Source organism: Psammomys obesus, unplaced genomic scaffold (genome assembly GCF_907164565.1).
Source record: "Psammomys obesus unplaced genomic scaffold, mPsaObe1.curated_primary_1811, whole genome shotgun sequence".
Taxonomy (NCBI): domain Eukaryota; kingdom Metazoa; phylum Chordata; class Mammalia; order Rodentia; family Muridae; genus Psammomys; species Psammomys obesus.
In genome coordinates, this window is record NW_026590062.1 from 7,251,994 (window position 1) to 7,267,030 (window position 15,037).

The window sequence follows — 15,037 nt, forward strand, 5'->3', positions numbered from 1 at the left end:
GGACCTTATCTCAAAAGGCCAGAAACAAGAGCTGCTCAGATGGCTCAGGGGGTAAAAATGGTTACTGCTAAGCACGATGACCTGAGTTTGATTCTGGGCACCTACATGATATAAGAAGAAAAGTGACCCCTGCAAGCTATCCTCTGACCTCCAAGTATCCCCCCCCCATAAATAAATGCAATACAAAATTAGAACAGAACAAAGCATAAACAAACAAAAAAAGAAACAACAGAATGGCTTGACAGGTGTGTTGGCTGAGGAGCCAGCGAGCAGACAATGGCTAGAAAGGTGCCTTACTCACTTTTACATGGCCCTGCAAGCAAGGAGGCCCTCCAACCATCAGTGAGCTGGAATAAGACAGGACTGTGGGGAGGGGGAGGCAGGCCCAGCTTTAACCCTGACAAGCACTTGGGGTAAGGGTCTTCTTTTCAACTCATCGCCACTATACTGCCAGGGACAGAAATTCCTAAGACATGAGGTTTCTGAGCACCTGAGCTCACACTCCAGTGGAGGTGACGCAGGGTGGGGTGAAGTGGCAGACAGCAATGTGAATGAAACAATCTGAAGAGGACGAGTCCATGATACTGGCAGGGAGGCCAGGGGAGCTGAGAGTGGAACCATGGGAAAGACACAGTCATGGGAACAGCTGGGTAACACTGCCACAGGCAGAGGGGATAGGAATTATAAAGGCCTGAGGAGGAGACTGCAAAGTCCCCAAGGAAGCTGGTCCGGATGGAGGGAGGGAGAAAGGATGGTGCAGAGAGAGGTGGAGGAGAAGCCAGATCTGGCAGGCCCAGGATACATGAGTTGCATATATCACACAGGGCTAATTAATTAATCTGATGTGGGCAAGTTACACCCGCAGCCTATTATGTGGGTTTATAATGACAGGGCCAGCTGAGGGCTAGGTGTGGTGCTTTACACCCAGAATCCCAGCACTCAAGAGGCTGACGCAGAGGGATTAGGAATTCTAATACACAGTGAAACTCTAACAGACAAACAAACAAAAGCAGATAGCAGCTCAGGATACCAGGCCAGGTGACCATTTCGAGTTGAGTTTGAAGATGAGTGGCTACCATCTTTAGTCCAAGGATCCTGACTCACCTTGGGGCCCCTCTTTGAGGGTTCCTGACAGAACCACTCATGCTGGAAGCATGAGGGAATTGGGGAATTGGCCACAGCAAAGGGATGATTAAGAAGAGGAAGAAAATGAAAACACTCCCCAAGTCCCCAGGCAAGGTGGCTCACTCAGTCTCACGTCAGGCCATCAAAATGGGGCCAAATACCAGAGTCCTTCAATATCATAATTGCAATATTCAACCAGCCCACTCTCTCAGTGGATGGCATGGAGGCCTGCACAGTAGCATCTGTGCTGAGGGCCATTAGGGGTCCCTGACAGATGTGTCTCCCCCCCCCCCGCCCCACCCCAGATGCAGAGGAACACCCGTGGCTTTCTTCCTCCCAGACAAGGATTGATGAGGATTCTCAAGAGCTCTCAGATGGGCAAGGAGAGGCTGCGGACCTTTTCCCAGCCTGCAATTTATCTTGGGAGGGCCATTCACATCACTTGTTACCGGCTGGATTATGCTCTGACCTGGCACATTAATCTCTCCGAATAAAATAATAATCATCAAGGAAGGAGCTGGACAGTTGCCAGGGAGGCATTAATAACTGTCACCCACACCTCAGAGGTGTGAGAAAGGGGTGTCAGGGCCCATATCCACCCCCTGGTCCAATGCAGTGCTGTGTGAAGGAGAAGGAAGACAGACACTCTAGCCTGGATTGGGGTTAGGAGAGTCAGGCCTGACTCTTCACTGACTCAGAAGAGCTCACTTGAACAAGTCTAAGAAACTAAACTGACCGTGTTTGCGTTCCTACACACAAAAGTTCCCTCTGGCACGACTCACACCAGCCTGAAGGTGGAAAGCACCGTAAGGTCCCTCAAAGGACAACTGGGTAAATGAATGGTGGTCTGTCAACACTAAGGGACGAGACCCCGTCACGGAAAGAAATGGAGGAGGAGCCATGCTACAGTGCAGTGGTGTTGTGCTTTCGTGTGTGTGTGTGTGTGTGTGTGTGTGTGTGTGTGGTGTGTGTGTGTGCGTGTGCGTGTGTCTGTGTGTGTATACACATGTGTGTATGTATACGTGTGTGTGCATGTGTGTGTGCGTGTGTGCGTGTGCATATGAGTGCAGGCTACTCTACCAGAGACGGCAGAGAAGGACCTTAGGTGTTATCCTCTACTGCTTTCCCCTTTACTGCCTTGTGGCTGGGTCTCTCACTGAGTGGGAAGCTCCCTGTTTTGGGATCTGCCTGCCTGTGCCCTGCAATGCTGGGGTTACAGGCACCTGCAGCCATGCCTGGCTGTCCCGTGGTGCTGGGGCCTGAAGCCAGGACCTCCTGCCTGCAGGGCAAGTGCTTTAACCTACTGAGGCATCTTCTAATCCCTATTTAATTTTTCTTCTGAGTAAGGTCTTACTGTGTTCCCAGGCTGGCCCTGATCCTCCTGCCTCTGTCTCTTGAGTGCTAGGATCACAGGTGTGTGAGGCTGTGCTGGCCCATGCAGATGAACTTGAAGAATAGATGTTGGTTAAAAGCTATGATGTGACTCTGTGTGTAAGAACTGTACAGCATGGGCAAATCTACAGACAAAAGGCAGATTAGTGGTTGCTTGGGACTGGCCTGAAGAACCTGGAGTGACTGCTCAATGAATACAGGCTTCCCTCTGGGGTGATAGGAATGTTCTGGAACTACACAGGGGTGCCGGTTGCACTGCCACTGTCAAAATGTCACAGGATCAATGACACCCTTTTAAATGATTACTGCTTAACTTTATGTGAATTTTATTTCAAATGAAGTATTTTAAAAGTCCAAGACAACTGCCCTAGGCTGATGAGGCCCCTGTGAGCAGGGACTGATGAGAGAAGGACCCTGCTCATGAAATGCTGAGCCACACCCCCTCTCCTGTGGCTGGCCTGTGGTCACCTGAGGTCTGCAGTCTTTGCCAAGTTCCTTAGTTCAGTCTCTGTGAAGTGGTCAGGGCATCTCCCCTCTGATGAGACTGAAGAAGCCAATGTGTTGGGAGACTCTATGCCACAGGGAAGGGCTTTGTCTCCTTTTTGCTGGAGATGTCCCCTGAGCCTTCTACACAGCCCATCCCCAGCCATCTCTCTGTAGAGTTCTTGAACAAACCACCTGCTGGATACTCTGCCTGGCTCCTGGTGATGGCCTGGCAACGCTCAGCCATCACGACTGTGAGCTGGGCCTCCAGAGTCCTCCCAGAGCAGTCCTATCGTCTTTTACAGCACAGATGAGAATATTACTCCATGCATTTCTGCTTTCATGACTGCCTTGCTTGGATGCCTGCACATGTAAGAAAACTGAGCTAATGGAATCGCAAATCTTGCTGTCAAAAGTGGAGGAAGTGAGAAGATAGCTGACTATAGCCTCCATTTATTCATCCTTCTATCCTCCCATCCATCCACCTATTCTTCCCTACTTCCTTCTGTCTATCTTCTCATCCACCTCTCCATCCATCCAGCTCATTCACCTTTCCTTCCATTCATCCTCTCACCTACCCACCCATCCCTCTTTCTGACCATCCTCCTATCTATATTGTCATCTACCCCTTCATCATGCATCTATCCATTCATTAATCCATCCACTCATCCATTTATCCATTCATCCATCTTCTCCCCTCCCCTCATTCATATACTCACCTTCCATGCACAATCCACCCACCTATTACCCTCTCATTCATCTAATTCATGCATCCACATATATTTACATGTGTATCCACCATTCACACACACACACACACACACACACACACACACAAACGTATGCATTCACCATGTGTTTCTGAATGCATAGAGAGGCTGTGGTTCAACAATAACAACAAAATAATAATCTAGATGCATTCATTCCCTTCTAGGGAAGGAAGTAGGGAAGCAGAGAAAAATGATGAGATGAACCATCACATCAGCTGTCTGAAAGCGTAGGAATAGAACAAGGGGGCCAGAGAGAGGAGAAACTAAGAAAGGTCACTCGGATGGCCTAAGAAAGGCAAAGTCTAGGGTTAGCAGTGAAACTGTAGGATGCTCAACTTCAGAGTCACTTAAGATACAAAGTGGACAGGAGTAGATGGCTTCCAGGAAGAAGCAAGAAAAAGCACTCAAGATCATTTCTAGGTTGTGAACATAGCTATGGCTCATGGAATGCCATGTTCCAAGATTCAGAACAGCTAGAAGATGCCCAGTCCCCAGGCTTAGAAGGGGGTCCCATGCCCACTCTTGGAAGCGAGTCCATTGCTTGCCTCAGCCACACCCATCCTGGGAAAGCCTTCATCAGGTAGCCACAGTCCAGATTCTCCTTGCTGGCCCCTGAATGGATGGTGGGGGTTGGGAGGACAGTGTGCCCAGCATGAAACTCACACATTGGCCATCCCCTAAGCTACAAGAGGTCTGACTCAAAACCGGGACTTGGTAGACCAGACACCTCTCCCACAGACAAGGAGAGGATTCCAAGAGGACAAGGCACATAACAGTGGACACCACTAATGTGTCACCACAAATGCTAGACCATGAGCTTCTGGGAGGCCCTCCTGCCTCTGGTGTCACTCTGTGGTGTCAGCCTACTGTCTGAAGCAGGTGTGCACAGTGCCTCTGTCCACCCACAGCAGATAGCCACAATGCTCAGACTGTGGACTGACTTCCTACAGTCCTGACTGCTCTTTAGCTTCTTTCTGACTGTAGTCCTGGCAAGTCACTGAACGACCCTGTGTCATAGTCTCCACATATGTGAGAAAAAAGTGACAGTCATGGCAAGATCAACCAGCAAAGGCCAACTGCCCTACAGGTGGTTGACAACTTAGTAGCTGCTTCTGACAGTAGCCAGAATGGGCAGGAGAAATGACCTCTATTGACAGTCTGTTCTCAGGAGGCATTTAGCACCAACCACAAGCTCTTGTAGGAACTGTGCCTCCCCTACCTCCCAGGCTGACCCTTCAGACAGTGGAGAGTCAGGAGGCTCCAGCAGGTGCTCAAGTGAGTGGAGGGAGTACCACATCCATGTCTGTAAGCTTCAGCTCTAGCTCCTCCCCAGCCCGCACTGCTGTGCTCCATGCTTGGCCTCCTCCCCAGCCCTTACTGCTATGCTCCATGCTTGGCTATGGATGGGAACAAAAGGAGGGTCACAAAGGTGAAATGCCCTGTGCCTGCAGGTTGCTGGCCTAGGACTCTATTCCTGTAGAAAGTGGCCTGCTTTGTCCAAGCAGCTGATGGCTGCAACCTATTCCTAGTCAATGTACATGGTCCCCAGGAGATGGACTGCATGGCTCTTGATTTCTCACTCTTTGGATAGACTAGAGCTTGGAGGAGACAGGAAAGTGGATGCCTCCAAACCCTGGGTTTCCCAGTTCTGGAATACAAAGCCACCACACAGTGCACACAAAGCCTGAGAAACAGGCACCTGGCCAGGACTCTGCAGTATCAGACAATAGGAAAAGTCCCTGGATCAGGTGTCATGAAGATTAAGTCATGTCAGTGCAGGTGGAGCACCTAGCCCAAAACTATGGCATCCCGAATGACTGAAAATCTGCAACTGTTTGGTCAGACATAAAGATACACACACAAGTGGAAAATTCCACCGTGACCTCCCATGACACCCTGCAATGGAAAGCAGGTGCGCCAACAATACCTTCTGACACCACCTTCTCGACATGTGGGCGAGACACAGGTGAATTCTTTGTTCATGCACACATCACATTCCCAGCATACCTCATTACGAATATGCAAATAGTCTAAAAACTGAAAAAAAAAAAATGTGATCCAAGCATTTTGGAAGGAGGACAATGAACTTGTGCCGTGAAACACTCCTTGTGTAGTTTCCTATGCACCGGGCTGAGGCACAGCACTTTCTTGTTCCCAAAAGCAACCATTCCTACAGGTCAGCATGATTTCCAACAGTAGACAGATGGGTGAGGAGCTCAGAGAGGGTTGGTCATCTGCCCAACAGCACACCCACAGAGAGGGATCTAGCTGGGACCGCACAAATGCGCCTGATGCCATAGCCCTTGTGTCTAACCACTGGTCATGCTGCTTTTTGGGGTCAAGTTCATGGTGCCTATAGAAACAGCACGAACCATGGCTGTGGTTATTATGGTCTGGAGTGGTAGCTCAGGGCTTCTTTATGCCCAGTGGTTCCTCTCCCCAGGAACACAGAGATATGCCTCACCAAGAAAACCTCAACATCTTAGGGTTTGGGCTCACCCAAATCAGTGCATGGTGGGGAGAGAAAGAAACCTGCACAAAGATTAACCCCTAGTAGCAGGTCAGTTGCCACTCAAGACTGGGGGCCAATTCCACTTGCTATCTTAGGAATGGCTCAGTTCTCCAAGTTCTGAAGGCCTTGCCTCAATAACTCTTCGTCCCAACTGCTGGAGTGGGAAAGGGCGGGTCCTAGAGATCCCACACTGCGGGACCTCCATGACACAGGGCAACAGTAGAGGATCTGAGAGGAGTCCCCGTGAGGTCCCAGGATTGACAGAGCAGCAGAAGCCAGGGGTCTCATACCAGACCAATAAGTCACTGCAATGAACATTTGCAAGCAAAGCAGTGATTCACTACAGCTTTCACAATGAGATTTTTTTTCTCTCTGTGTGGGTAAGGTTGTGAGGGTGCAGGGAGGGTAGGAGGGGAGTGGGATCGGGGTACATGATGTGACCGATAAATAGTAAAAAACAAACAAAAAGCAAAACCTCTTCATCCCAAAGTATTTCCTGCTGCACACTGCAAAGCATCACTGCTCCCACATCCCCTCCTTTGCCCATGGTAGGCATTACTAATTGACCACAGAGCCCTTTCCCTCTGAACTTCAGTCACCTTTACAGAAAGAGTTCCCAGAATGTACAGAGTCAAAAGCTGTTAGTGTCACCCTTCTCTGAGAGATGCAGGATGCAGGCATGTGGACAGGCTTCGCTTCCCCACTTCAGGTAAAATCAGATGAAACTATCAAGGAAAGCTTTGAAGAAAACCTGAGGGGTGCAGAGGCAGGGACATCGTGGTGGGTGGCAGGCCTTTCATGGCTTTGCCACAGTTCTTTCCTCCTCTGGACGGTGAATGGAAGCCCACACATGCTGGGGCCACGGGAGGCAGCCACCACTGCTTACCTTGGACTTGACAGCCAGGATGATCTTGGGCAGGGCCACGATGAGGCACTTGAGGGCGATGGTGATATACTTCAGCACAAAGTCGGCGATCCCCACGATCCACAGCAGGTCAAAGAAATCCAGGGTCTCCAGGTTGGGCTTCAGGAATATCAGGCTGGGGGAATGTTCAGAGGACCAAGTCACTTATTTAGTCCCTGGTCCTTGGCAGTTTTCCCTCGCTAGGGAACCTCGTAAATGCCACCAATAGGTAGCACACCGACCTTGGCATCGCACTTCTGTGGCCTGCTTTTCCATCTGCTGTGTGACCTCAGCTGGGACTCTTAATCTCACAGAGCCTTAGTTCCCTTGAGGATTAAATGACGCTATTTGGCTGGAGCATCATAAAGGTGCCCACTATTTGAGTTTGTGTTGTATGTGTTCATGTGTGTGTAGGTGCGTTTGTGTGCACAGATGAGTCTGTCCATGTATGAAGAGGTCAGAGGTCAACTTCAGGCATTCTTCAGAAGCCATCCACCCTTTTTCTTTTCCTTTTTATTGATACATGATCATTCACTGACCTGGAACTTGGAAATCAGGCTAGGCTGGCTGGCTAGTGATGCCCCTGCCTCCACCTCCTCAGTGCTAGGGTTCTGAGAATCAAACATAGATCCTTGATTTTTGCCTATGGAGTGTTCCACCCCATCCTGCCACCCTCCCACTTGGTTTGATGTATCCATAACAGTCTTCACAGAAAGGAGGGGGAGGCAGAGGCATAGCAGGGGAAGCCCAGGGCCCTGTGCTAAGGTCCTTACTTCATTGATCTTATTAATTCTCCTACCATAAGCGGCTCTGCAGTGAGCATGACTGAGCTCCACTTCAGAGATGAGGGCTGAAGCTCAAGGTCACGAGACAGCCATACAAGGGCATTAGGACCAGACCCACTTGCATTCACACCTTCGCTGGCCATCAGCAAATCAGGGCTCACTCCCTCTCCCCTAGCTTAACCGACAGGCCTAGATGAGATCCCAGATGTACTGTAGACCCGTCACTCAGTGCTGACAGATAAGGAAACAGCGACATGGGAGACATGGTCTAGTCAGGCAACTGGCAGGAGACAGAGCTAGGTGTGCAGCCAGGTGTCTTGGTTACAAGGAATGCTGTCGGCCAACCCATGCTGCACACGGGGATGACTCAGTGTGCAGACCGGTGGTACCTGTGCACGAGCAGACGCGCTGTAGGCCCACTGCACCTGTCTGCGCCAGGCGGGTTACCATTCGGTTTACCTGCATGCGACCCTGTAAGGTGCAACCCACTGCACCTTACTAGGAAAGATGCAAACCTGCTTCACCTGCGCAGGCCTAGGCAGGTCCAAAACGCGGTTCACCTGCCCGCTGCCCGCTGCGCTCGTGATGCGCCGTGTAGGACTGCATTTTGAAGTTCACACTCAGTTGCTGTACTTATCTCACTTCAGGCAGACAAAAAAAAAAAAAAAAAAGGCAGTTTCCAAACTGGTCCTGGTCCACGGCCCACGGTTTGGCTCTGCTCCCCAACATCCCATTCATAATTTTAACTGCAGTAAGAACATCTTGTCTTCCTCTGTCATCCCAGCCCTGCTCTGTTTACTTTGTTCATCTCCGCTCATTTCATCTTCCCAATGGTTCTATGAAGGGTGAAGCAGGAACAGAGATTATGCTGTTCCCAGCTGAGGACACCACGGCCCAGAGAGGTGGAGTCACCTGCTCACGCTGCCCCAGCTAGAGTACGGTGCAAAGATCAGAGCCAGGCTGGGGGCCCTGGCTTCTCTCCTCTCTTCTTGCTGGGTGGGAGGCCCTGGGCAATGGCCAGCCAGGCTCTTACCTGCTTCCCCCATCACACGGAAACTCACAGCAAACACAGAGAGATATTTTCTAAATGCCCGGGACACCTAACAGGGCAGAGAGGACTGTGGGATAAGGCCTGTGCTCTAGCAGCTTTAGTGGCTGTTCCTGACCTCCAGGGACAAGTCTGAGACACTGACATCATGCCTGGGCTTTGCTCTCGCCCTTTCCTGGGAATCCCAAACTCCTCAGGCAGACCATGCTGTTGAAATGCGGTCTTCCTAAGTGGCTCAGGCTGGCCTTGAACTCACCATCCCACTCTTGAGCTTCAGCCTCCACCCCCACACCCTTTTCTGCTCCCTGTGAGGTTTCTTGGGATGACAGACATTCATGCCTCCATCTAGACTTTGCTTTGCTTTTGGTGGTAGTAGTGGTGGCAGGTGGGGAGGCAATACAAAAATGTCTTCCCATTGCTGAATACCAAGCATAAGCCAGTACCTGTTGGACCCACTCACACACAACTGGAGACTGGTGGCACCAGACAGGACAAGGTCTCGGCCCTGTGGCTTTTCTGTTGCCCTCTCTGCCAGTCTCCTGTGCTGACAGTTTGACTCAGCCCTGACCTGAAGAGGCACAGAGTCTGAGTCCGGGAACATGATGGTGCCTAGAAGACATCATGAGTGGGAAACTGGCCTCCGCTGCTGGGAAACTTCACCTTCTCTGCCCTTAGCATTCTGGAGCACAGGACCAGTGCGGAGTATGAGACAGTGCTGATGCCAGACTCCCAAGACTGAAGCTCTTCCCCCCTGGGGAAGGGGGGTGTGGAGGCCTGTTTTCACACCAGGGGTGGGGAGTGGAAGGCTTGATCCATAAACCAGGAGCCCACCTTCAGTTTCCACCCTGTCCAGAGCCCAACCTTCTTCTTCACCCACAGGGACCCCTCCGACCATCACCACACAGGGAGAACAATCTGGAAAGATCCTTTCAATCTAAGATTCCCAAACACCATTTCTAAGATGAAGCCATATTCATTCCACCCAGAGTACTGCTCTTAACAAACGGTTTCAGTCCAAAGATTCGCCCACTCAGGAAGGGATGCTGGGACATGTGTATTCTCTTGCAGTTGTAGTAAAACAGAAGTAATGGGAAATCTCCCCAGATCACTCACGTGTGTAACTGAACATAAGCAATTCACACTGTGGACAGTTCTCACTACCATCCACATCTCCTTTCACAACACTGATTAAACAATAAGCCATCAGTTCCCTCTCCCCAATCCTGCCAACCACCATTCTGCCCCACCCTCCAGCTCCCTCCCTCTCTCCTTTGAGACAAGGTTTCACTATGTGGCCCATTCTAGCTTCCAGCTTGAAATCCTCCTGCTTCAGCTTCCTTGAGTATGGAAATATTTTGGATAGATTGTCATCCCTTGGCTCCCATGAAGGATTTGTCTCAGGGTGTCCCAATGATGTCTGAATACAAAGGCTGTTGCCTACAATTTGCAAATAACCTCTTTGCAAATAACCTCATACACTCTCACCAGCCAGTCTGTAGAGGACTCTTAATACCAAATGCTATGTAAATGTTATGTAAATAGTTGTCTTGCAGTATGGAGGTAGCAGCCAGGATAGTCTGTATGGGTTCAGTCCAGACTTAACTGTTTCCTGAGTACTTTATTATCTGTGGTTACAGATCCACCAGTGTGGAACCCACAACTACGGAAGGCTGTCAGTTCAATAAAATTATTACTTAAATTAATTCCACGTGGTCCTCTGAGTGTGTGTGCGTGTGTGTGTGACAACAGGTAGAATTTGAGCTTGATCAGGGCCTGAGGCTGGTATCCTTGTTCACTTGTGGCATTCAGCTGTGCACCCCAAGCCCCAAGATGCTCCATCTCACCTGCTATAGAGCTGCTGGGAGCTGAAGGTGTAAAGGACATAGAGAGTGTTCCCTGCCAGGAAGGCCAGAATCCACAAGATGACCAACACCGACCTCTTCTCCTGCAGATAAAGTAAAGATGGGGCTGCGGTGAAGCCAAAGGTGCTTGTAGTGGAACACTCTAGGATGTTCTGCAGTGGCTGGAAACGTCACTGACTGGAAGGTTTTTGAAGGGCGCAGAGCTGAGCGTGAGGGGAGGGGCTTTAACACTCTTAGCCTGCATTTGCTGTACACCCATTGGCTCCATCCCATCTGGGAAGCCCAACTCTGGACAAGCTACTTAAATGGTTGTAGCCAGTCTTTGCTACTTTGTGGGTTCTTTTTTTTTCACCCTTTATCCCCCCCACCCCATTTCATCCCCTAACACTAGAGAGGAAAGAAGGAGAGAGGAAGAAGAGAGAAAGAGAGGGATCCCTGAATTTAATGTCTTTCTTCTTGTTTGTTTGCTTGCAACTGGTCTTTGCTACTTTGTGGGTTCATCTTTTTTTCCACTCTTTATCTCCCCAGTCTTACCACCCAAAAGAAGGATAGAGGGGGAGAGAGAGAGAGATCTGTGAATCTAATTTCTTTCTTCTTGTTTCTTTTTTGAGAACAATTACTAACCACAACAAATGCCCATGAACGAACAATAACCACCAACCCCACCTATCAGGGCTCTAGCATTTGTACACCTTCTGAAAAATTCCCAGAATTCCAAACATCACACAATTGCAGAAAGTATCTGCAGCTGTCAAAACCATGCTTTTGCTAGAGCATGAGGCAAATCATAGCCGGCTGCTATGAGCAGTCCCATATCCCCACACTTGGGATTGAAACAAAAACATATCCTTATAATATTTCTGTGCTTTTTAAAGAACCAAAAATGCAGAACTTCCACTACATATGGATCCACAGCAGCATCTACACCATCTACCCACCAGGGTCTTGAGAACTAGTGTGTACATACTTAAAGTACCTAGCACCAGTGTCCATTTAAGAACTGGGCATAAGCTGGGTGTGGTGGCACATGCCGGTGTTTCCAGCACTCAGGGCGGCAGAGGCAGGAGGATCCCTGTGAGTTGAAGGTCAGCCTAGTTTACAAAGTGAATACACAGAGAAACCATGTCACTAAAAACAAAACAAAAAGGAGCTGGGCACAAACTAGGCATGGTGGCACTCAAAGGAGGATCAGAAGTCCAAGGTCATCTCTGTGACATATCAAGTCTGAGGTCACCATGCTATGTGAGACTTTGTCTCAGAACAAGTAAAACAAGGCCAGTGTGATGGCTTTGCAGGTACAGGGACTTGCTGTTGGGCCTTGGGATTGGCGTTCCATCCACAGGACCAAAACAGTTGTCCTCTGACCTCCATAGATGTACTGTGACATGTGCCCCCACCCAATACATAAGTAACTTAATAATAACTAAGGTAAAAATTAAAATGAATGAAATAATAAACAATAGAGCAGTTAAGCACCTTGCTCAGAGGCATCATTGTCTTCACTTGGAGATGAAGGTGTGTCTAAAAGTTAGGTATGAAGGCTGGGCAATGGTGGCACACACGGTTGATCCCAGCACTCGTGAGGCAGAGGCAGGCAGAGCTCTGAGTTTGAGGCCATCCTGGTCTACAGAGTGATACTTGACTCTCTCTGATTCTGTCTCTCTCTCTCACACACACACAAACACTCCTTTGTGGTTGCCCAGCAGCCTCTGGGCCTGATAGCAATCCTAGAACACGTCCAGAGTCTGCAGAGAAGGGCATGGTCCTGCCCCAGTGCCTGGGCATGCCCAGACCCCTGTGCCATTGATCCTTCAATGTTGGTGGGGAATCCCCTGGTCCCAAGCTCCCAGAATAAAGACTCATGAGACTCATGAAATACTTCTTACAAACACCTACACCATATAGATTCTTCTCTGACTAGCTCATAACTTGAAACAACCCATTATACTAATCTACATTTTGCCACGTGTTTTTTTTTTTTTTTAACCTATGTTCAGGTATGATGCATCTGTCCTTGCCAGCTGAATCTCCTGTGCCTGGCTCTCTCCCAGAATTCACTCTGCCTATCAATGCCTCACTCCTATTTCCTGCCTAAGCTATAGACCATCAGATTTATTATTGACAGGTGCTACAGCCATACAATACACAAGATGTTCCTTCTACACCTAAAGCTGGTCTCTTCCCGGCCCAGGGTGGCTGCTCTGCTATAAAGGAAGTCATGGCCTTTTACTGAGCCACCTCCCAGCTCCTGGAAGCGCTTCCTTGGTCATTAACCTTGACTCCTGGAAAAATGGGGGAGTTGTGACGGATGTGTCTGGCTCCTTCTCTGGATAAGTACATTGCAGCTGAGCACAGCATTTGGGGTCAAGTCTGAGATAATATGTGTGGACCATACAGCCTTCAGGGGAAAAACACCATGTTCAACCTCTTCCCTGCTTTATCTCTTGATGAGTCTGAACTGCTAGAGTGGCTTCTTAAGACGAGGTGATGTTGTGCTTGTTTTTAAACTCTTTATTTTGGGTTCCTTAAAGCCTCTCCCTTCCAACCCCCCAACCATAGGTAGGAGAGAGGTTAGCAGGAAGAGGGGCCCCAGACCACCCTGCTTCTCCCAGCTGTTTAGGATTGACGATGGGTTCTTCTGAGGCTACACCAATCTCCTTCGACAGTAAATGCGGCAAGCAGTCTCCTCCATCTATCTCCTTCAAGCTGCTGGGCCAGGAAGTGTCTCCAAACTACCACACTCTCAGTCTCTGATCTTTTCAAAATGCCACATGCCACACCTTCTCTTTCTGGGCTCTCCTGTTTATAGTCCTCAGAGTCCTAGACCACGCCCCTCTCCATGATGCAGGAGGCAGGCCATTACCAGCTGGCAAAGACCATGCTCCACAGGAGGCAGCTACCAACTGTGGACAAACTAAAGCCCAAACCAAAATCCCATACTTGGGATTGGAACAAAAACATATTTATATAACATAACTGAGTTTTTAATGAAGCCAAGACTTCCATTACAGGATGATGTTTTGATGAACATAATCAGTGAGGATATTTTGACTACAGCCAGCCTGCTGAACAGCCCTGCTCACTAGCCCAGCACACTGTAGCATGTTGGCTGTCATCCCTCTAGGCTAGCTGGGAGCAGGCCTGGAACTCCTGACCTTCAGATCTCCGTAGCTCACCCTCCTGAGTCCTGGAACTAAAGGTGCAGCTGCTGAACCCAGATCTAGTCTGTATCAGATGAATGTGTGGTTTTACTACTGTCATAAAGGTAAGATAGTGTCACTCAAGGTCTCATAAGTCATGGAGCAAATGGAACCCCCTTTTCCAGAGAAAACCTCTGACTAACAGCCCCAAGGCACTTATTGTGGGCCTGAAGGTGAATGGAGCTATCAACAGCTTCAAGGCACCTTCTGTGGGCCTGAAAGTGAATAGAGCTATTGACAGCCCCAAGGTACCTACTGTGAGCCTGAGGTGAGTGGAAAATTTTTTAATTGTGTGTATGTGTGAGAAAGATATGTGTATTCGTAACTGCAGGTGTGCATATGTCATAGTGTGTGTGTCAGCCAGAGGACAATGCTGTGGGCCCTCGCCTTCCAACTTGTTTGCTGCTCTGATGGTGGCCTAGACAGACCTGTGTCAGACCTCAGGTCTTCAGAAAAGAATCAATCACAGCCACAGGGGACTCACCTTCAACGACACCTGCTCCCGGAGGGTGGAGTTTGCATAGGCGAAGGTGCTGGCCATCCCGATGCACACAGCAATGCCTGTGGGAAGAGCAGGGTGACACGGGGGACATGCTGGCTTCCACCCACTAGGACCTCTCCAGCCCAGCCTGGGACCCTGAGCAATGCTGGAAAATAACATTCACCATGCTCCTGGAGTTGGCAAGCTACGAACTGAGGGGAGAAAAGTCAGCCTCCAGGGGTTAGGCTACCAGGTACATCAGCAAGAATGCTGGCCCACTCTCTTCTGGGGAGAGGATTTAGGGGAGTCGAGAGAGAGAGAGAGAGAGAGAGAGAGAGAGAGAGAGAGAGAGAGCCCTGTGGGGTGTGGCCAGATCAGAGTTCCAATTCCAGCTTTGTTACTTCCGCTGTGTAAGTGCAGACAAGTTGCTGTCCCTCTCTGAGCCCGGTACTCTTATATGTGATGGGCAGACAGC

The 15,037-nt window shown here is 49.6% G+C and overlaps 1 protein-coding gene across 3 annotated transcripts in view; it reads right to left on the reverse strand.

The window, feature by feature from the left end:
* The window catches only part of Rnft2 (ring finger protein, transmembrane 2), a 56,415-nt gene that overhangs the window by 31,669 nt on the left and 9,709 nt on the right, over positions 1-15,037 (reverse strand). For all 3 annotated transcript variants that reach the window (XM_055605830.1, XM_055605832.1, XM_055605831.1), the window contains 3 exons: positions 14,566-14,642; positions 10,864-10,964; positions 7,169-7,322 (listed from right to left, as the gene is read on the reverse strand). In XM_055605830.1, coding sequence (XP_055461805.1) covers positions 7,169-7,322; positions 10,864-10,964; positions 14,566-14,642 — 332 coding nt within the window. The remainder of the gene's footprint in view (positions 1-7,168; positions 7,323-10,863; positions 10,965-14,565; positions 14,643-15,037) is intronic.